This window comes from Populus nigra, chromosome 2 (assembly GCF_951802175.1).
Source record: "Populus nigra chromosome 2, ddPopNigr1.1, whole genome shotgun sequence".
In the NCBI taxonomy this organism is placed as follows: Eukaryota; Viridiplantae; Streptophyta; class Magnoliopsida; order Malpighiales; family Salicaceae; genus Populus; species Populus nigra.
In genome coordinates this window covers 27,667,941-27,690,373 of record NC_084853.1, presented here as the reverse complement: position 1 = coordinate 27,690,373, position 22,433 = coordinate 27,667,941, and the positions used below count along the sequence as shown (strand labels likewise).

The following is a 22,433-nucleotide window of genomic DNA, read 5'->3' as shown; positions in this document are numbered from 1 at the left end:
AAAATGAAAAAAAATTATTGTATAAAATTTATAAATTAAATTAAATAACAAAATTATAGTATGAAATGTATAAAATAAATAATCATAAAGTATATTAAACTAAATAAATAAGTTGATTTATCCTTGAGATTGTTTGGGAAATAGTTTAGTAAAATAATTAAATACATTTGAAGGATAACAAAAACATATGAAAAAAATATCAACTCAAAGATAAGTACATAGATAAAAAAATACTTATATAAAATTATAGAATTTCATATCAAAACCAATACAGAAAAGAAATTTATTGTTGATGATTATACCCTCTATTCTTAAAGCTAAATTGCTCGTCATCAAGTGCAAATCGTCTCAAGGCAACTTGCTTCTCAGGATTTTAACAACAATACCTCATTAGGATACCCATCCAATCAAGGCCTACAAACTAGAAAAATTGCTCATATTTTGTTGTCTATAAATAACAACGAAACCTAAAGGAAGCAAATGAGGCAAAGAAAGAGTAAGAAATTTCTGGTTTTTTCTCGTCTACTTCTCTGACTTTTTAAAAATTAAATAAATTAAATCCATCCACCCCTCCTTATAGAGAAGGCTAGGGATAAAAAATTAATTAGAATTGATTCCTGATAATTCAATGAATTCACAGAATCAATAAAAATTCAATACAACTTAAAGATGGTGACCTATTCAAGAACGAGGTTCAGGAGAAGCCACATTAGGCGGCGGCGTCTATATTTGTAACATGGGTGCCAAAGAGGGAGGTGTGCAGCTGATCAAAATGGAAAAAGATGCGAGGAAGAAAACTTATATGTGAGTGATGGAAGAGCATTCCCTGCAACCGGGGTCAATCCCATGATTACCATCCAAGCCACAGCAGCATATTGCACCTTGAAAATTTGCAATTCTCACTGCAAGACAATGCGTAGTAGAGAAACACAACAGGCCCTGTATTTCTGCCTGTAGTTTTGTTTATTTGGGATGGCATGAATCCCCAAAACGAGCAGGCACTGGGTTTTATTATTTCACAAAGGAAATACTATATATTGCTATATATATGTTTAAGCTAGTATACATTATTAATTATTAATACGTAGAATCTGCAAATAGAAAGGAATACTCCCCTGGAAAATGAGAGCAAAACGATGAAAATGTTACCACAGCTTCAGCCTGCTTCATCCACTGATATCTTTCAATGCACGACATTCAGAAAACAGTTTCTAGGAAGGAAAAAAAGAAAAAAGAAAAGAGGCTCGAAGCCCTCCATTTCATGGCCTAACACAATCAAAGATAAGACCACAATTTTCTAGCTCAATGACATGGGTGGGTTAACAAAAACAAAAATCTTGAGGGGCAATAAACCTTTGTAGTGACTATATTATTTTCAACTTTCGATATAATTGATTCACCGAAGTTGTAAGAACAGGGAGGAACACAAATTGGTCTTCGTATCTTGATTCCTCAGCTAGCTGATGCTTTTACTGCTTTCTTTGCAGCATCATCCAAATCTTCTGCTGTGATTAGTGCCATTCCACTCTCCTGTGTATATTAATGATCAAGATAAAATTACCATCGCAGTTCAAATTGAACATCCATGACTGAAGACAATTGAGCGTGTACATGATTGAATACCATAATCAAAATTCACATTTACCTTCAGAATTCTCTTTCCTTGGTCAACATTAGTGCCCTCAAGGCGTACAACCACTGGAACTTTTAGAGCAACCTTTTCAGAAAGGACCGAGAAAGTTAATGCCTTGCCAAATCAAATGAAATATTTAACAATATTATTCAAAAGTAGGAACTTCTAGTTTTTTTTTTGTCTTTTATTTTTGTGAAATGACCACGCTTAAAATTTATCTGTCATAAAACTCCACACGGCAGTAAATGTGTTGATGTGGCACAAAGAAGCTAGAATGAACTCGGTAGTAATTGTTTTGATTAAAACCTGAACATAATTTGATGAGGAACTCACCTGTTTGGCAGCATTGACAATTCCGCTTGCTATCACATCACATTTCATTATTCCTCCAAATATATTCACCAAAATTGCCTTTACTTTGTCATCAGAAGTCAATATCTTAAATGCCTCGACCACCTGACTCATAAAATTGCTTTCTTAGAGAAGCATGATGATTTGAACTTGCAGATAAATTTCCATCAGCAAAAATAAAAAGGATAAAAACATGGACATATGATGACAACAGTAGGGACTCCCTCAGACAAATTGGCGAGGAGAGATGCCAATGGATAATTAAAGAAGTAAAAGCAAAATACTTCAAAATAAAACATATTACCTGTCCTTCAGAAGCATTCCCACCCACATCTAAAAAATTTGCAGGGGTTCCCCCATGCAGTTTAACTATATCCATTGTAGCCATTGCTAATCCTGCACCATTCACCATGCAACCAATTTCTCCATCCAAACCAATATAATTTAGATCTGCCATGGCAGCAGCCACCTATAGAAAGATAAAAAAAGGAACCAAAAGATACAGCAATTAATGGAGCATTTCATCATCCTTACTTAGTTACAAAAGCTAACACAGAAGCATTTGTGCGCCATGTTTCAAAACAAGTCAACCCCACTACAACATACTTAAGATGTAACATATGCCCCAAACCCTTTCATCATTCTCCACATAACCAGTGAAGTTGCCCATGTAAGGGAAAAAAATAAACATAGCACACCTCTCTAGGATCCTCCTGTGTTGGATCTCTGAGAGCAAATATCTCCTTCTGACGAAATGCAGCATTATCATCAAAATTCAATTTAGCATCAGCAGCTACCAACTGCTTATCAGAAGTCTCTGCAATGGGATTGATCTGAGCAGAGAGGAAAGGGGTTCCCAATGAGATACGCATATAGAAAAAGGAAATGCAAAACTAGCATTTTGGAGTCATTGAAAAAACAAAAAAGAAATAAACACGTCAATAGCAGGAATTCATGCTCACTTCCAACAATGTGCAGTCGCACTCGCAGAAGAGTTTATATAATTTCTTCACTTGCTCAATCGAGTTATTTCTATCAGCAACCTTTGGAGCCAAGCCATCTACAACTTTTGCAGCATCTTCATCAGTAATTCCTTTAAATACATCAATAGGGACCTGTCAGAATGCAGAAACAACAATGGATCAGTTATACACAATTAAGCAATAAGTAATGAAGAAACTGCACAGATAGTCCTAGTTAAAACATTAGAAGAAGAAGAAGAAGAAAAAGGATGACAAACCTTAATAATCAAGTCAGGAAATTTCTCGGCAAGGTCTTCAATGCTGGTTCCCCCCTTTTTACATGCAATGATAAGCTGGAAAACAAGATATGTGTGCAAGGTTCTTTAATTAAGAACAAGTTTTTGCAAGTGCTTATAAGAAAGGACAAACTTACTGTCAGTGAATAGAAAAAAGAATTAATAAACCAAAGACAAAGCACAAATAATCGTATCAGTGAGTGAAACATACTGGACCAGCTGAAGTACGATCCAGCATGATAGCAAAGTACATCTCATTGACAAGAGATAACTTTTCACACAGGTAAACCTGCAAAAGAAAAGGAAATTAACTGAACCTCAAACCAATCCCCAAGACAATCACTTTTCTTTTCAAGGAAATATTGCTGGATGAAGTTAACTGTACAAGAAATCAAATCCATTCTAGCCATTTTTCTTTTTTTGATTTGCAAAGTGAATATTAATATTAGTATTGCAGCCATCAATTATCTGAAAATTAAATAACATAAGAAACAAGATATGGACATTTTATCAACAGCAATCAATGCCCATTCTTCTCATCAACCAACAAGTTTTCCATGTTAAGCAAGCATCAATGAGTTAACCAACAAACCGGCTCCAAGCCAACAAGAATCGGAAGACTAACCAAGTAAAACCTTATAGCCAGATTCATAATTTTCACTGTTTACAATACACAATGAGTCAAAAAAATGTAGCTAATAGTTCACAATCAGTCCATCTATGCCTAAAAATAGATGAGGGAGATCCTATATGAGTCGAATCTCATATGATAGTTGTGCATGACAGCAAACAGATCATTTTAACATGAAAAAAAGATTGAAATATGAACACTGGTTTAATAAGCCTAAAACATGAGGTATCCATAAGGCCAAACTTCTGAAGGATGCATATGGGCAGGAATAAAATGAACATCGCATATAATTAGAAGACAAATAACAAACACAAAATGTGAGAAGCTTGAGAAATGGAGCTGAAATGCAATTGTAAAAGTAATACCATGAGCATTATTCTTCTATTAAGTAGAGCTCATCTTATCACGGTATCTTAAATATTACAAGACAGGCATCCAAATATCTCACGCAACATAATCATCAAATGAGACCATTGAAATCTTTTTATTCCACATCCCCCTAGTTTTCCGGTAAAAAACTAAAGTATCTCTTCATTCACAAGCATTTATGATTCTTTAACGCACTTCATTGTAAAATCATAACATACCCAAATCAAGTCTTAAAATCATCCAACCATACAAAGTAGGAGCTACTAACAGGCAACTGTTATGCCATGAAAACAGCTAACCATGCACTAATTGATCAAAGGCTATATGCAACAAATTAGTTCTATAAGGGCCCATTGATGCCAAACCTTGCTGACAATTTTGCCTTGGGAACCAGTTTGTTTAGTAACAAGTATCTGACCAAGCATCTTTCCTGCATTAAAAGAACTACACTTTCTCAATTATATAAAATAAATTAATTGGTTAATCCATCAAAGCAAACCAGGAGCTATGCCTTTCATTCAACAAAAAGACAAACAACAAAAGACAGAAAAATTTTAAATACCCCCCCACCCAAAAAACAAAAGAAAAGAAAAAAAGAAAAACTCTCCATCAAGTTGTTAAGGAAAGAGAGAAGCCAATCTTCATTACCAGCTGTTTCTTCAATCTTGTCAGCTTTAACAATGTGAACTCCACCCTGAAAACCATTCTTAAATTTTCCTAATCCACGTCCACCAGCCAGGACTTGACTCTTAACCACCAACTGCATCAGAGTCGAAGATAGCATCAATTAGTTTCGCAGTAGCAACAAGATACAACAAAACTAATTTTTGAATAGTACATTATTAGAAAACTTAAATACAGAAAGAACAACCTAAATTTATTGCATTTATTGTCTCATTCCATAGTTTAACACGAAAACACTCACAACTAATTTTTTCTTCTATTCCCCAACATTTCTTGGGAAATAAAAATTGAGTCATTTGCAAATATTTGGAACAATGCTGATTGTAATTACCTCGCTTTCGCCAGGAAATACATCTTGGATAGCCTTTTTAACCTCATCAAGAGAAGATACAGCTACACCTTTCGGGACATTGACCCCATATTTGCCCATCAATTCAGCTCCCTATCAAAATAAAACAATAGCACAGCGGTAATAGCTGACATCAATCACCGCATCAGATCAAACAAATCTAGTATTCCAAACTGCTCAATATCTCAAACAAACGCATATTAAAAATAAATAAATAAATAAATTCAACCTCACATTCAACAGTTTCACCGAAAGAAAAAAATAAGGAAAATAAAAGGAAAGTAGAACTACATAATCTTTCTAATTAACAAACAAACAAAAAAAGCTTGAATTTTGCTTTCAATTTCTTGCGAATTATACTAAAAAAACAAAAAAGAATTATCGTGCACAAAATCACAGATACAAGGATCTAAATTTACAGATTAGTTCACGCGGTGATGCATAAAGGGGAGGAGGAGAGGGAGAGGTGACCTGATATTCGTGGATGTTGAGGCGGCGTAGCTGTTGGTGTTGCCATTTGCCAGCGACGGAAAGAGAGCAAGAAACGAGCTTGTTTAATAATCCTCTCATTATGCTTTCTTCAAAAACCCTAGACCGAGATTATGCAAGTGTTAGGGAGAGAGAAGGGGGGGATGGCTTGCCGGAACTAAAAATAGTGATCGGGTCAGAGCAAAAGTGGGACTGGACGCACCCTAGATTTTTCACTTTGCCTTTATTTCCCTTTGGCCCTTTTATTTTTATGAATTTATAAGTCTGTGTCCTTGATGTTATGATGATTATCGTTCTCTATTATTTTTCTACGTTAGGAGTATGCACTCTCTTTTAAGGTTAGGACCAGTTGGTATAATATTATCATAAGATAGCTTTTTCCTAGAATAAAATTTCGTTCTAATGAATTTAAGTGAATAAAATTTCTTCATATTGATCCTAACGAAATAAATCTTTTTAATCATTGATAAATTATGATAAAAACACGTGATTCGCTGTGGACAACACAATTCGGCAGTGAACACCTAATTCACTGCTGACAACACAAATTTGGTAGCGAACACTTGAATCGTTACGGAATACATAATTCGACAGCGAACACCTGATTCGTTGTGGACAACACAAATTTGGCAACAAACACATGATTCGTTACGGAATACACAATTCGGTAGCCAACACCTAATTCGCTGCAGACAACACAAATTCAGCAGTGAACACGTGATTCGCTACGGACAACACAAGTTCAGCAGCGAACACCTGATTCGCTGCAGAATACACAATTCGGCAGCGAACACTAGTTCGCCGCAGACAACATAACTTCGACAGTGAATGTTAATTCGCTGCAAACAACATAGTTTGCGGCAGCGAACACTAGTTTGCTGTGGACAACACAAGTTCATTTAGCAAGGTTTTTCTGAATTCATTCATTCCATGTTTTCACTTACATTATGGTAATACATCAACACCACCACTCGCAATTTCATAGTTCACAAGTGTTTATTTTTTGTCACGGACTTAATTCCCTTAAGGTGTTCATCACAGCGAATTCTCTCATTGTTCCCTCAATCCTTATGTCTGGACATTGCTACCTATTACACTTAGCTTCTCACAAGTATAATCACAATCACAATTCACAATTACACATGTTAGTTCATCAAACAAACAAAACCAAAGCATTATATAGTGTGGTTCCTGTTTCAGCTGCAGCATGCTTTCAAGGTTCATTAATAACACAATTTGCACTTAACATCATTCCACCACCTTTCCATATAATTTCATTAATCAAATATGCAGAATTTACATCATCAACATGAGTATGATTCTATTATTGATTAAAAAATGTTCCTAGAAGTCTCACGAGATCATCATCCATGCATTTTGTCACTTCAATTCATATTCTATCCAGCCCTCACCTTGGTCGACCCTCCTCTAGGTTCATGCATTCAAAATCGTTCATGTATCTTGAGTAAGGGTTTGTGCATGTGTTTACTCATCTTTTGTTCTACGTAGGTCTGTCCATTTAGTCAAGATTCCTTGAGTTAAGGTGCAAGAACACCACCCCTTCCATTTTCGAGTTTTCTTCCCTTTCCCTTTTGTCTGAAATACGGGGTAACAGCCAACCAAGAGAAGGATATTGGTCTTACCTTATGTATTTAGACAATCTTTGAGCAGGTCTTGGTGGTATGGTTCTTCCCTCAAGTCTCAGTTTTTTGCCCTTCTTCCTCTGTTGGCTGTTTCCAGCCAGCCTTAGGCTCCTTCTTTTTCCATGATTTTGGTTGTGCAACCTTCACTCTCCCTCTCCCTTCTCTCTCACACCTAAAGAGGGCACATGCAACTGGGGTTTGGTCAAGTTTTTCTTTGGAGAGGGGAAGAGAAGAAAGGGCATGTTGTTGGGCACATGCATCAGAGGTGTTGAGCTCTTTTTGGAAAAGAGGAAAGAACAAAAGCATGCAGCTCATTTTAGGAAGAGGGAAGGGGACAAGAGCATGCAGCTCGTTTGGGGAAGAGTGTCCCTCTCTCTCTCCTTGCTGCATTTATACCCCTCTTGAATGCAAAAGGGGGATGTTTGATGTTGGACCAAGGTTGTCCTAATCCCCCTTTTAGGTTATCCTTGAGTTGGTTTCCATTCCCTTTCTCCCCTAGAATAGGTTGGTCCAACACCAATTTTTTTTGTTAGATTTTATAGTGTCGCTGCCGATTCAGAAATTAACAGCAAGAAATGCATCAGTGCCGATTCATAAATCAGCAGCCAAACTTTGTCGCTATCGATTCAAAAATTGACAGCCAACTGTGGCGCTGCCGATTCAGAGATCGGCATCCAAAACCTTTGCTGCTGCCGATTTAGAACTCGGCAGCGAGAACTATGCCGCTGCCGATTCTACTGACTTATAAATCGGCAACCAAATTATGCCGCTGCCAATTCAGAAATCGACAGCCAACTAAGCCGCTTTTGAATCAGAAATCAGCAGCCAAAAACTGTGTCGTTGCCGATTTAGATATCGGTAGCAATGGTGGAGTCATTTTGGTTTTACTTCTTTTTTTGTGTTTACAAAAAATGAAAGTGGCATGCATCCCAATATGTGAATGCACGTCCAAACTCAAATTGTCAACATCAAAATCATTTAGAGGGTTCAAAGTCTTAAAGAACTAGGAAAAAAAATTTAGGTTATGGAGCAGTGTTTTAGTTTGGCCAAGATTGCTATGGGTACAAAAGTGGACGTCATCGTTATGTACTTGATAGGTGATGCAAAACTATGGAGGAGAACTATAATTAAAGATGAATTTAATGATGGATGGGATGACTCATGATTGATACTTGAGAACATATGAAACCAACATTTATATCAAATAACACATCCTAGATTGCACAATAAAACTTGAAATGGTTGAAACAGAAGGAGTCATTTCAGGAATATATAAAAGACTTTAGTTATTTTATTTTGGATATTGAAAATATTTTTCAAAAGGGAGAGATTTAATGTTATTTTGGTTAATGAAAATGAAAGTAAAGAAACAGGTATGCACGTTTACCTAATATGTGTGTTAAATTGTTGAGTTGCTTAAATGAAGGATTTGGTGGATAAATTTAGCCATGTAAAAAATGATCTGATACAGATTGATGTATTGAGACAGAGGAAATTGAGTGCAATAAAGATTGTAATTTCTGTGAAAATTAGAGTTAATGACTAATATGTGACGATCATGTTGGATTTAGGAGCTAGAAACACTTTTGTTGCTTATAAATTAGTGAATCAGCTTAGGTTGTGGTTGAGTAACATTTACACCATAATAAAAGTAGTGAATGCTAAGGTTAAAGGATAATGGGGATAACTTATAGTGTATTGTTAGTCCTAAAATAATGGAAAGGGAAGCATAATTTATTGGTAGCAATATTAGATGATTTTAATGCCATTCTTGGCCTAGATTTCTTGAAGAAAACCAAAATCACCATAATTCCATACTTTAATGGTATTTTAATTGCCAATAAACTATGTCCTAGTTTTGTTTCTTGCTATAAAGCTTTGGTGGCCAAAAATAAAAAGAGTGGCAGTAACATGATTTTGACCACTGTAATTGACAAGACCTTGAGAAAGGGAGAGGAAGTCTTCTTGGTATCAATAACATATGATGGGGAATTAGGTCAACATGAAGAGACATTGATTGCCATGGTGAAAATGGATGTAGAAATATACAAACCTAAAACGAAGACCATTAGAGTTTGACGAAGGCGACAAGGTGTTGCTAAATTTAACTTCACATATTTAGAAAAAAAATAGTTTGGAAGAATCGACACTAAGAGCTAGTGCCAAGTATGATGGACTATTTAAGATTAAGGAGAAAATAAGGGATGTTTCTTACAAGTTAAAGACACCAAAAAGACTAAAGCTTCATCTAATAATTTGTGTGAGTTATTTGAAATATTTTCATCAAGATTATAAGGATCTGGAAAGAAGTAAGTTGTAGCATAAGATCATGGATCATGGAAGACTCGAGTAGTATAAGAAGAATAGGCTAACTGAGTTTTTAGTAGAATGAGAAAATGACCAAGAGGTTTCATGGGAAGGGATACTAATTTGTGGTAGTTTGAAGACTTATTGCAAGAGTTTCTCACTTTTATTTTGATGAGGATGTCAAGTCTTTTTGGTGGGGGAGGTTTGTTATAGATTAAGAGTGTGAGGGCGCGTCAACAAAAACACTACTATGAAAATGTCTTAGGTAGTGACATCCTAAATGGATAATGATAGAATTGGCAAGCAATGTGTATAACTATTTGTATGGATATTGGGTTCATGTTCAACATAAATTTAGATTTGGGTGATGGATTGTCCAAAATGTGTAATAACACATCTACTTTGGCAGCATAAATGTTGGCATATTGATCTAGTGGTTTGTGGGTGGCAGCCTAAGAAAGATAGCAATAGTTGGGGTAGTTATCGATAGTTTTGTGAAAAATTAACCAGATTTGTTATGAGCCTTAGGAGGTACTTTTAGATTCTAAGTATAAGTAGGCTATAATTAGTGTATAGCATGCACAATACGTGCATTACATGTATAAGAAATATTTTTGTATTGTTTCATTTGTTAAGAGTAATGAAGGTTGGGATTTTCTTGTAATCCTATACATTGTTCTATTCTTGTTTACTTGTGCTCTTCTACTTATCTATAACGAACAAGAGATTAGGGAATATCTCTTGGGTGTGTGAAACACTTAGATTATAGGCAAGACATAATTGAATTTAAAGAGAAATGTCGAGTCTAGTGGAGGACTAGATTGTTGTATAGGGATTGAAATTCTAACAAAACACTTGACCATGTGACAAAATACTTGATTATCATGGGTGTACTTGTCACATGTTATGGACAAGTGTGTTAATCATGTCATTCATATCTATAGATGGAGTTTGTGCTTGTATGCAATGTAGCTTTTGGTAGGTGTAAGTGTAAGTGGAGGGTGTAAAAGATGACAAGCTTTTTTTACATGCATTTAATTTTGAAAATTAGGTGAAAAGTAGTTTAGGTGTGCTAACAATTATTCACATGCAAGGGAAATATACCTGGATTTGAAAACCTTTACATCGTTATTAGCTTATAATGGTGTGATGTGGAGGAGCATGTGATGCCATTGCTTTTTTTTTCATAAGTGAGTTGTGGTGCTTGGTGTGATGTAGAGTGCATCACATGTTTTTTATAGGGTGTGTGCGATGTATGGTTTTTTATTTTAAGCAGTATGGAGTTTTTGGCGCGGAGAGCTTATAGGGTAATAGGTGAACATAAATGGAGTGAAATTTTTGGTGTGGTAAGAGAGCTTGTGGCTAGAGATTTTACATGTTATGGATGTGAAGGGACATTTAACTTTTCAACTTTAATTTGAATGTAAGGTGAACTCAAAAGTAGAGCAAGCTTTTATTTTATGGGATTTTGTTCTAGGGATAATAATTATTAGGAGACAAATGTGTTTTATGGAGAGTCACCTGAAAACCTAAAGTGCTTGAATTATTTACTATGTCTTTAATGGAGAAGCAACTGTGATGTAGATTTCTATTTAAACATCTATTTTTGCACAAATGTGCCTAGATGTGTCATGCCATGAGGAAATATTTTAAAAATTTTGAATGGTGTTTTGGGATTATATATACCCTTTCCATCCTCCTTTATTCACAATAAAACCATACTTTTCAACTTCACCTTTTTTACTAACCCCAACTATCATTCTTGCACCTTTATACAGGTCATCATCCTCTATCTCTTCATTCTTTACCTAGGTGAGTGTTTATCTTAAAAAAATTTGAATGGTGTTCTTGGGTTATATATACCCTTTACATCCTTCTTTATTCACAATAAAACTACACTTTTTAGGTACACCTTATTTTATTAACCCCAACTATCATTCTTACACCTTCGGATAAGTTATCATCCTCCATCTTTTTATTCTCTACTTAGAAGAGTGTTTATCCTTGTTTTACTTTTTATTTATCCCATCAATATAGCTTTTGTTACTACTTAGTGAAGGATAATCTTAATAGATAACAAAAACTCTCATAGACTTATTCCAATGTAACACCATCAGATTCCTCAATCCAATACAAAGATGCATGCCTAAGTGTAATCACACTTAGAATGATAGAAAGGATAAACACAAATATATTAGGAGTAAGTTATAAGGCAAGAGTGTCTCATAATAAAGAGAGGATAAGTAAAATCATTGGTGGATAGGAGATGTGGTAAGTCATAAATTATTGTACATATATGCATGTTTAGGCAAGGTTATACATTACCTTTGACTAGTTTTGTGAAAAACATATTCACATGCTACAAAATATGTTTGAGTCAACTGCATCCAAATGGCTTGGTGATATTGACATCTTTCAAGAGGTTTGTGTCATTTTTTTAGAGAAAATCACACATACACACTTTTTGTTTCTAAAACCTATTATAAATTAAAAGGGAACCAATGGTAGTGAGGATACTGCCTGGTTTTTTATATTTCATTGCCATCCTTGTACTCTTTTAAATAATATTTTCCAATTAGGTTAAAATATGTACTAGAATAGAAGCGTGAATAGATATTAGTGAGGTATATTGGACATGTCTTGCTTTTAGGAGGTCATGAAAAATAGGGTTGTTGCTCAATTTAAAGAGTACCTACACCAGATTGTAACACTTTATCCACTTTGACCAATTTTGAACTAATATTTTGTAACCAACTTAATGATAGCCAATATCATTATGGCATGGTTCTATTAGAGTGGCTATTAGAGCAATGTGTTTGGGATATGAAACTTATTTCAAAGTATCAGTTTTTTATTCCTTCTCGCAATTTACTTTATATTTCCTTGCATTGTATAAGTACTAGTAAGAGATGAGTCAGCATAAAGAAAGCAATAAAGTCACTAACACAAAAGAGAAAAACTCTCAAGAGGAATTAAAAGCTCATTCTAGTGATGATATGGAGTTAGAGAGAGTCAATCATGCCATTACTGAGTTGGCATCAAGGTATGGGCATAATACTTCCCCTACATGTTGTTTCATTCATTGCTACCACTAACACATGCATCACCATGGATGCTTCTCCCTAATTTGTTAGCAAGCTCCACACACTTAGTTGCCTATAGTTTTCCTAAATTTCAAAAGAGTAGCTATGGTATTGGCCATTGCCAAGAAGACTTCTTGAGTCATCAAGCAATCAATTTTGTTCGTCCTAGGGATATTGTGTTGTCAGAAAAACATAACAATGCAGTTACAGAATTGTTTAAATAAAACCTTTAGTTTATAAGGTGAACCACAAGAAAACTACAAACACATTGTCTCATATTTTATAGGTAACCTATGAGGTCAATCACTCTTATGCCTATAATTTTAGTGATCACTTGAGTGAAGCTTAATGAGTGTTTTTTCCTGTAATCCTTTATTTATCCTTTTACTTGTCATTCTCTCTCTCTCTCTCTCTTAATCTATATATATATATATATATATATATATATATATATATATATATATATATATAATCCTTACAAATGTATGCCTACATTTGTGAATAGATAGGAGGTTAAAAGATAAAATGTACATGAGTAAATATCCCTTACCAAGAAAGAACTTAAGGAGTCTATAAAGGTTTATGTAGATGAACTAGAATCATCATACCACATAACATTCAAGGATAGAGACACTAATTTTTCTAACCTAATGGTAGTGTGTGAAAAAAATGACAGGGTTAGAGAAGAATTTGCCTTTGTTAAAAGGAAAACCATAAAATACCAAGCTATATTGTCTACTCTCCCGACTGAGCTTGCTTCTATCCAGGAACAACTATCAAAGCTGAAAGATATTAGGAGTAACTTTGAGAAATTTTAAATTATTTATGAAAACACAATTGCCTTTTTTTTAATTAGAATTTAAGTATGTATTAAGATCAAAAGTGACCATGCTAGTAAACCAACAAGTTCAAAAATACATACAAACTAATTGCCTAAACGAAACGAAACTAGGACTAGCTAACTTGAGCAAACTTGACTCCCCAAAAAGAACAACCCATTAAAACCTAGAAAAACTAGGGGAATAAACTCCTTATCAAAAACCACGCAGGGTTTGAAGAGAAATTAAACAAAAAGAAGGTTAACCAAGAAACCGAAGGACCAAAAGGCAAGGTTGGTGCCAAGGTTAGCCTAGAACAGAAACCAAAAAGGAAAACAAAATGTGCTTACAAAAACAGCAAGAACATCAGCAAGCCATGCGACAAACTGTCCAGAAGAAAGATAGTAGACCAGTAAAGAAGACTCTCCACAATAGTAGGCAAAAATTCTACAAGAGACACCTTAACAAATCTTTATAGCCAACCATTCCCAATACCCCAACAAAAGAGCAGGAATCAAAAATAGATGAAGTTGCAGACATCTCAGACAACCAAAAAAAATCACAGTTAGTAGTAGCACGAATTATCCATAATAATCAAGAAAGAGCTCTCAGTCAGCTCTTAGTCGGCTGGTCTTGAGAGAGAATCTAGAGATAGATGCTCTCCTCCCCCATGGAGTTGATTCCCTTATTTGTGCTGGCGGGTTCTAGAGTTTGATTTTCTCTTGGCTTCCTTGTCTTCCTTGCTCCGATCTCACCCCTTCTCCATTTTCCCCTCATCTTTTTTCAATTCCTTGGTTCCTCCTCTTTTTCCTTTTTCCTGTTTGTGCTTTATTTCAAATAGCCAAAACACAAATGGAAAGTTGCAGCTATAATAGCACGTGTAAAAGACATCTTGCATGATCATGTGATGATCCAGATCATGATGGTTTTGTTGTTCTAGCTCTTCAAGCAACCAAATCTGATGTTATCTCCAGTACAACTTTTTTCGTCCCCCCCATATCTCCATCCAAGGTCAATGCTATGTGTCCTGGAATTCTCCCACCTATCCTTGAGCTCGCTTCTGGCTCTAAGCTTTTGGATGATATTACTGTTGAAGACTGCTCAGAGGATGAGGCTTTGGTTGAAGCACTCATGGAAGAGGAACATTTGGATTTTTCTTTCTATGATGATGATTGTGATGGTTCTCTCAAATCAACCCCTCTGTGTCCTCCTCCTGCTAATTTGACGCCTCCTCCTACCCCGTCAGGAGGTTGTCCACATATTACAACCATAGTAGTAGGTAACTCCCTCTCCTCTACTCCAGGCAATAGTGCATATCGGGACCTTTTTTCCACTAGTCGACCAATTGCTTCTTGTACAAAGCTATAAAATTTCTCACTCAATCATCTCACTAAAACCTCCTCTCCTAAGGACTTCCAACCTTAGTTTGATGTCTAGAACTTCTGTGCAGTTGGATATGTCTCTAATAAAAGCCCTAGCTATAGGGCCTTGAATGGTATTATCTCCTATGTATGAAAGTGTGAGGCTACTTTCACTATACATGATTCTGGTTAGTTGATCTACAAATTCAACCAAGAGGAGGACAAGCTCTCTATTTTTCATGGAGGCCTATACCTAGTGTATGATAGACCCCTCATTCTGAGGTCGATGACACAATTTTTTTGATTTCTCTAGTGAGGAGATGACCCGGGTCCTAGTATGGGTCAAATTCCCAAACCTTCCTCTTTGTTGTTAGTCTCCCCTGTGTTTGTCCAAGATAGCTAGTGTTCTTGGCAAACCTATTTAGTGTGATCAAATGACTTCTAATCTCTCCCGTCTGTCATATGCACATGTGTTGGTTGAAATAGACCTTTGCGAGGACCTTCAACACTTTGTAGAGGTGTTTTTGTCGTCTAGTCCAATTCTTCACCAAAAGGTTGTCTATGAATCCCTGCCGAAGTTCTGTAACTTCTATAATATCCTTGGACATACTTGGCTTCTGTGCTCCAAAGCTGCTATCAGTACCAACAATATAGCTAGTACTCAGGCTATGCAAGCAGGTAAAAAGAGAGTTTTTAGCAAATTGGGACCTCAGATCCATCAACATGAGCAGGCTACTCCCACAAGTACACAGGAGCAGAGCCAGCCCTTAGTAGTTCAGGTTCCCCCAGCGGCTTCCTCTAACACTCCTATTGTGGCTACTAGGTAGGTTGGCCCTAGTGTTGCTCCTGATGGCTGGATTACGGTGGAGTCTAGACGGAAGTCAAATAAGCACACTTGAAGCACCTTTAAGGGCAAGGAGGTGATTGTAGTTGAAACTGTGTCCAATGAGAATCCCTATCCAAATCTTGTTCCCTCTGCATGTGCTAATGCGGTTGTTTCCCAAGTCTATGCAAGTGCGGTTGTTTCTTCAGAATGTATATGTGCGGTTTTAGAAACTACCCCTTTTTGCTTGAAACCTCTCAATTTAGGGGAAGGTATTCTGCCTAAAAGCCCTTCAGAAGTTCCTCCCTTGGGGAACCTTGTCAAAATTAATAGGACAGATATCCAGAGGAATCATGCTAGTGGTAGAAGGGCTTCCCCTTCTCCTGCATCCCTATGATCATTTATAATTGGAATATCAAGGGTTTAAATAATCCCCTGAAACAACATGAGATGGTCGGCCTCATGAAGAAATACAAAATGGATGTTTGTGGTTTGCTTGAAAATAAATTGCTACCCTCTAGGGTAGCCAACCTGTACAAGTTTCGGCTTAGGGATTGGAAATATCTTTCCAATGCAGATATAACATCTACTGCTAGAATTGTTGTTTTTTTGGAATCCTTCCACAATCTCAGTTGACCTGCTTGTTTCTTCTGCTCAAGCTCTTCATCTTTCTGTTAATAGTTTGGTTTCCCAGTATAGCTTCCAGGTCACCTTTGTTTATGGGTTCAATACTATATTTGTTAGAAGGTCTTTATGGGGGGACTTGCGATGCTAGAACTCTTCATGTCCTTGGATGGTCCTCAGTGATTTTAACTCTGTGCTTTCCTTTATAGACAAGCACAATGGTGAACCTATTTCCTCCTATAAAACTTCAGATTTTTTAGAGTGCTGTTTAGACCTTGGCCTTCAGGATGTTAACTATATTGGTTGTCACTTTAGTTGGACCAGTGGTACTGTATGGAGCAAACTTGATAGGGTTTTGATCAATCCTTCATGGTCTTCTCTTCAGTGTTTGACTCATGTCCACTTTGATTCTCCTAGAGCTTTTACTAACCACTTTCCTGCCAAATTTTGTTTGGACCAGCATGTGCAGGGTAGGAGGAACTTTAAATTCTTCAACATGTGAACTTCGCATGATCAGTTCCTAAAGGTGGTCTCTACTCATTGGTTTTCTCCTGTCTATGGTACTCTAATTTGTGTTTTCTGTTGCAGGCTAAAGCTTCTAAAATGGCATTTGAAAGAGCTTAATCGTCTACATTTTAGCCATATCTTAGAGCGTGTTTCGTGTCTTGAAACTGAGTTGGCGGATCATTAATCTATTTTGCAGCATGATAGGGACAACCAGCTTTTATTGGAGAAAGATAAGCTTCTTTGCTAAAAGCTGTCAACTCTGAAGTTTGCGGAAAAGTAGTTTTTAGTCAAAAGATCAAGTGCAACTTCTTTAAGGATAGTGATAAAGGCTCCAAGTTCTTCCATGCACTGATGAATCATAATCACAGAAGGAATTTCATTCCAGCCATTATGACCACTCATGGTCGTCTTAGCTCCTCTCTGGAGGAAGTGGGAGCTGTTTTTGTGAACTATTTCCAGCAGCTGCTTGGCACATCCAAAACCATCATTCCCTTTCATAGTGCGGTCATTCACAGTGAACCCTGTCTCTCTTCAAGCTCTCATGATCTTCTTCTTTCTCCAGTTACTCATGAGGATGTTCAGAAGACAGTCTTCAGCATAGGGGACGACAAAGCTCCTAGGCCTAATGGCTATTCCTCTCTCTTTTTCAAGTAAGCCTGGCATATTGTTGGAGATGATCTCAGTGTTGTTGTACATGATTTCTTTCTTTCTGGAAGGCTTTTTAAGCAAGTTAATCATTCAATTATTGCTTTGGTTCCCAAATCAGCCAATGTTTCTTCTCCATTTGATTTCAGGTCAATCTCCTGCTGCAATGTGATTTATAAGGTGATTGCAAAGATTTTGGTTAGTCAGCTAGCTCATGCTTTAACAAACATTATCAGTCATATGCAGAACGCTTTCTTGGGTGGCAGGCTTATGAGTGATAACATCAATCTTTTCCAGGAGCTTCTTAGACAATATGGTAGGAAGCATTCTTCTCCTCGCAGCCTGTTGAAACTAGATTTCAGGAAAGCCTTTGACTTTGTTAAGTAGGGCTTATTGGAAAATCTTCTTTGTCAACTTGGGTTTCTAGATAAATTTGTTTCCCTTCTTATGCAGTGTGTCTCCACTGCCTCTTACTCTGTTGCCGTGAATGGTGACCTTCATGGATTTTTTCTGGGGCAAAGTGGTGTTAGACAAGGCGACCCCTTGTCCCCATATCTCTTTATTTGCTGCATGGAATATTTTTTTAGGATGTTAAAGTTGGCCTCTCAACAAGTGGGATTTTGATTTCATCCCAAATATGGGATTCAGGGCATTACTCACCTAGCTTTTACAGATGATGTCCTCCTTCTTTCACGAGGTGACTCCTCTTCAGTTCGATGCCTCCTTCAACAACTCATACTTTTTGGTCAAACTTCAGGTCTGGTGATAAATCCATAAAAATCATCCATCTTCTTTAGGGGTGTTAGTGATGCTCATAAGCAATCCATCATTTCAGAATCTGGCTTCAGGGAAGGGCTTTTCCCTTTCACATACTTAGGGGTTCCACTAAGCCCCCATCGACTGTTAGCTAGCCGGTTTTCTCCTCTTTTACAGGATTTGGAGTTGACAGTACAAGGCTGGATTAGCAGACACCTCACGTATGCTAGGCATCTTGAGCTTCTTTGGTCTGTGCTTTTTGGCAAGGTTCATTTTTGGCTGAACATTTTTCCCATGCTAGAAATAGTACTTCATAATATCATAAGCATCTGCAGGAATTTTTTTATGGACAAGAGATGTCAGGAGAAGTAGCTCTGCTTTAATTGCATGGAAATCTCTCTGCATGCCTAAGGTAGAAGGAGGGTTTGGCCTCTTTGATCTCAGAGCTCGTAATAGAAGCTTCCTTGCTAAGCAACTTTGGAACATTCATCTTAAAACGGATTCGGTCTGGATTTGTTGGGTGTATCACTTCTATTTGAGCAGTGACACCATTTGAACTGCTCAAGCTCACCAGCATTCCTCCCCATTATGGAAGTCTATCATTTATGTCAGGGACATTCTCTCTCAGCATTGTGGAAGTCCAAGGGCAAGCATCATGTTGATGAGTAGTTGGTTTACTGGTGAAGGTCCCTTTTTGGCTCATGCATATCATTTCTTTCGGCCAGAAGGTTCAATCATCTCATGGCATAAAGTGGTTTGGAAGCAGTGGTCTCTGCCTAAGTATAGTTTCATATTATGGTTGGCTGTCTTGGGTGATTAGTACTTAAAAATGCATTTTTATCAAGGTTTTATATCATCATTATGCACTTGAAGTATCAATAACTCCTTAACTAAAGCATGTTTTATAATAATAACAAGTCTGATACTATAAGATACCTTTAATTTATGGTAAATGCTCATCTTAAATGCAGGCCTATCATATAAATGAAAGAATTGATTGATGAGTTTAAGTACTGAAATTGAAAGGACAAAGAGAGGGCCAAACTTAGAAAAGAGATGCTGGTGCAGTTCAAACTAGAACACTGTTCGGTAATTGGGTCATATCTGAAGTTGTATATCTTGGATTTAGATCCATTTTATATGGATGGAAATTTAAGACATAGGCCTACAACTTTCATGTGGAGCCCAAGATTTAAAAAAGCCTTTTTCAAGTCCAAATTATAGCAACAACGGAGAAGTCCGAATCTATCCTGCAGCCCAGACACTGTTCAGTGTTTAGCCCATATCTCGAGTTCTAGAAGTCCAAATGACCTCATCTTTTTCCTGGAAAGCTGAGACAATTTCCTAGAACCTTCATGGGAGAATCTGTTCAAATTTTGATGTTATCAATGACGTTTTTGGCAGACAAGAAGATAAGAATTGTCACCAAGTCAAGATGTGACCACCTACTCATTAATTATTCAACAAATCAATAGTTCTAAATTTTGGCCTATAAAAGGAGGCATTTGCCATGCATTTTGGCATCTTGGTGTTCAAATCAAGATCACGCTCTTGCTTTCTTTCTTTTGTGTTGCGATGTCGCGGTCGCACAAATTAATTACCCTAGCTTCAAACACAACACACAAGATAGTATAGAGCAAGCAAGGGGTCGATCCCACGAGGAAGATTCAAGTCAGATTTTTATGCTAGATGATATGCAATTTGGGGGGGGGGGGTTGGACGTTATCTAGGCTAAAGCAAAAGAAAACAGAAAACTATCAAACTAAATTTAATAAAATCAGAAAATTATCAAGAGAACAAACCTTGGTCACAAGCACACATCCACCTACAGAAATCAGAACTGATCATGGAAACGAAACATCAATTTATATTCTGAATATTTATCTCTTCTTAACATTGGTTAGTTAACGGATCCGCCGTATAACTAGCCCTAACCATCAAACAACCACAGTGTCCGCACTAGTAATTTAATTCAATGGCAGCCTTAAGAACTAGATAAGTTGATTAATCAAGAAAACATAACTGTCCGCAGTCTATGTTTGATTTGATTGAATGTTCTCCCTAAGATTAATAACGTAGATCCGCCACAATTATTAAACTCAGTTGCTTCACAAGTTCATATACCACAACTCCGGTTTTGATATCAAACTTAACAATAGATTGTCTACAATAATAACTTAGAGTCCGCTCTAGCAATTAAAATAAACAATCATAGGAAAAATAAGCATAGGAGAACAAACATATTCATCATATAAACTGAAAAGAAAAGGTAAAATAAATCTCACAGTTCTTGAAATCCGAAGGTTTCCGTGTCCTTGCAACCAAGAAAAAGTGTTTAGCCTTGCATGTTTGTTGAACAACTAATCAAAAAGAAGAAAGAATGCATAATTTAGGGTTTCTTAGAGGAAGGGGGCGTTTTTCTCTCCTTGGCTGGCTGCTCCCCTTCTCTTCTCTCATTCTTTTTATATCCTAGGAAACCCTAGGTCTCTATTTTACAAAATAGTCCTCCATTAAGTAGACTGTTTACATTTAAGTACTTCAATAACTATTTTCCTAAAAAGGAGAAATAGCCTTGCATGAAATCTTCAAGCTTTGATTTAGAGGAGCTAAATTGCTGAAATAAAAACTTGGATATCGGTTTAAATGCTTCGGAATGTCATTTGGACTCGTTTCTTCACGAAACCTGTTTGCTGGCAGAATTCAGATGTCATCTTTGAAAAATCATATCTCCCTCATATGACATCGTTTTTGGCTGAAATGTTGAGCGTTTATATAACTTTGAGTCATGAATCCAACAAAATTGAGTTTGCATCAATTGGACTTCTGTAGCTCCAGATATTCAAGTTGGAATGGCCAAAGGTCAACACTGGCAGATTGCGAGATTTGACTTTGAAGGCTGCGATTTCCATGCTCTTCCTTATTTTATTTTCTTGCCTTAGATGTCCAGAAAGGTATGGATGTTACCTTTTTAATTCCACTGGAATCACTTCATTTCAACCTCTAGAGCTCACGCTCTGCACAAAACATCGACTGAAGGTCAAATCTGCCAATTATCTTCAATTTACTCCTTTTTGCATCTTTCATCCAAAAGTGCCTTCAAAACATAAAACAAAGAATATCAAGGTATTTTATATATAAAACATAGGCAAAACACTAGTTAAATGTGGGTGAAACTATTGAATAATATGGTTGCATCAAATACCCCCACACTTACCTCTTGCTCGTCCTCGAGAAAGGATAGGTAAAACCAAATTGAAGTTAAATTAAATGAAATCACTATGACTAATCTTCTAATCTCCCATCAATATCCAAGAATATATGCATTATAAACAAGAACACAATTAAGAAGGATAAAGAGTATAAATTTTCATGAATTTATTTACATGCAAACTTCAAAACTTAATTAATCGTCGGGATTTAAATGAAATCTATGCCATGCCAAAGTGATAGGTCCTCTCATTGATATACACTCCAACACTCACGTGTTTAGGGCTTATGTGTTTAAATCTCTCAAATTCAATCAATGAATATGTTCTACTATAAGCTTGCTCTTCAATCTCATCTCCATTAATAACATATTACAAACAATGCATGAATCAAAAGGTCTTATTTTCTTGTTGTAATGGGGCTAAGGTAAAGGTGAGGTAAAAGAGAGTAAAAGAAAAAGGTTCAAACCAAAGAAAGTAGAGCATTCTGAAAAATGATATTTCAAATAAGATATTCCATCGAAGCACATAAATTTTCCATCTTTAATCACCAATGCTTAACTTCTTTTGATTTCAAGCTTTTTCAATATAAAATCTTAAGAACATAAAGGAACACTTTTTTCTTTTTCTTTTTCTTTTTTCTGTTTTTTTTTTTTTTTTTTTTTTTTTTACCTTTGGCAACTTTGCCCATCTTTTCATCAAACATCACTTCTTCTTTCTTTTCACATAATTTCCAACCATAATTCCATGAAATATCACTAGTATATGCTCTACTAATCCTTGGCCAAGGGAAAAGGAAAACATATATAAAGTTAAGGCTTATACATGGATAAAGCAAAGAAAAGATAAACAAGCTCAAAAGGGGTTTACTAAGGATAATATGCTTTAGGTTGGCT

At 36.3% G+C, this 22,433-nt stretch overlaps 1 protein-coding gene across 1 annotated transcript; it reads right to left on the bottom strand.

The window, feature by feature from the left end:
* Nucleotides 1-1,049: 1,049 nt before the first annotated feature.
* On the bottom strand, nt 1,050-6,010 carry LOC133682702 (succinate--CoA ligase [ADP-forming] subunit beta, mitochondrial). The gene is made up of 12 exons (XM_062106185.1): nt 5,747-6,010; nt 5,258-5,368; nt 4,891-5,002; nt 4,608-4,672; nt 3,454-3,531; nt 3,225-3,299; nt 2,947-3,099; nt 2,683-2,817; nt 2,289-2,453; nt 1,967-2,089; nt 1,646-1,717; nt 1,050-1,530 (listed from the first exon to the last, which is right to left on the bottom strand). Exons 1-12 carry the CDS (start codon nt 5,843-5,845, stop codon nt 1,453-1,455), a joined length of 1,266 nt encoding a protein of 421 aa, XP_061962169.1. The 5' UTR covers nt 5,846-6,010; the 3' UTR covers nt 1,050-1,452.
* Between the last annotated feature and the right edge of the window lie 16,423 nt (nt 6,011-22,433).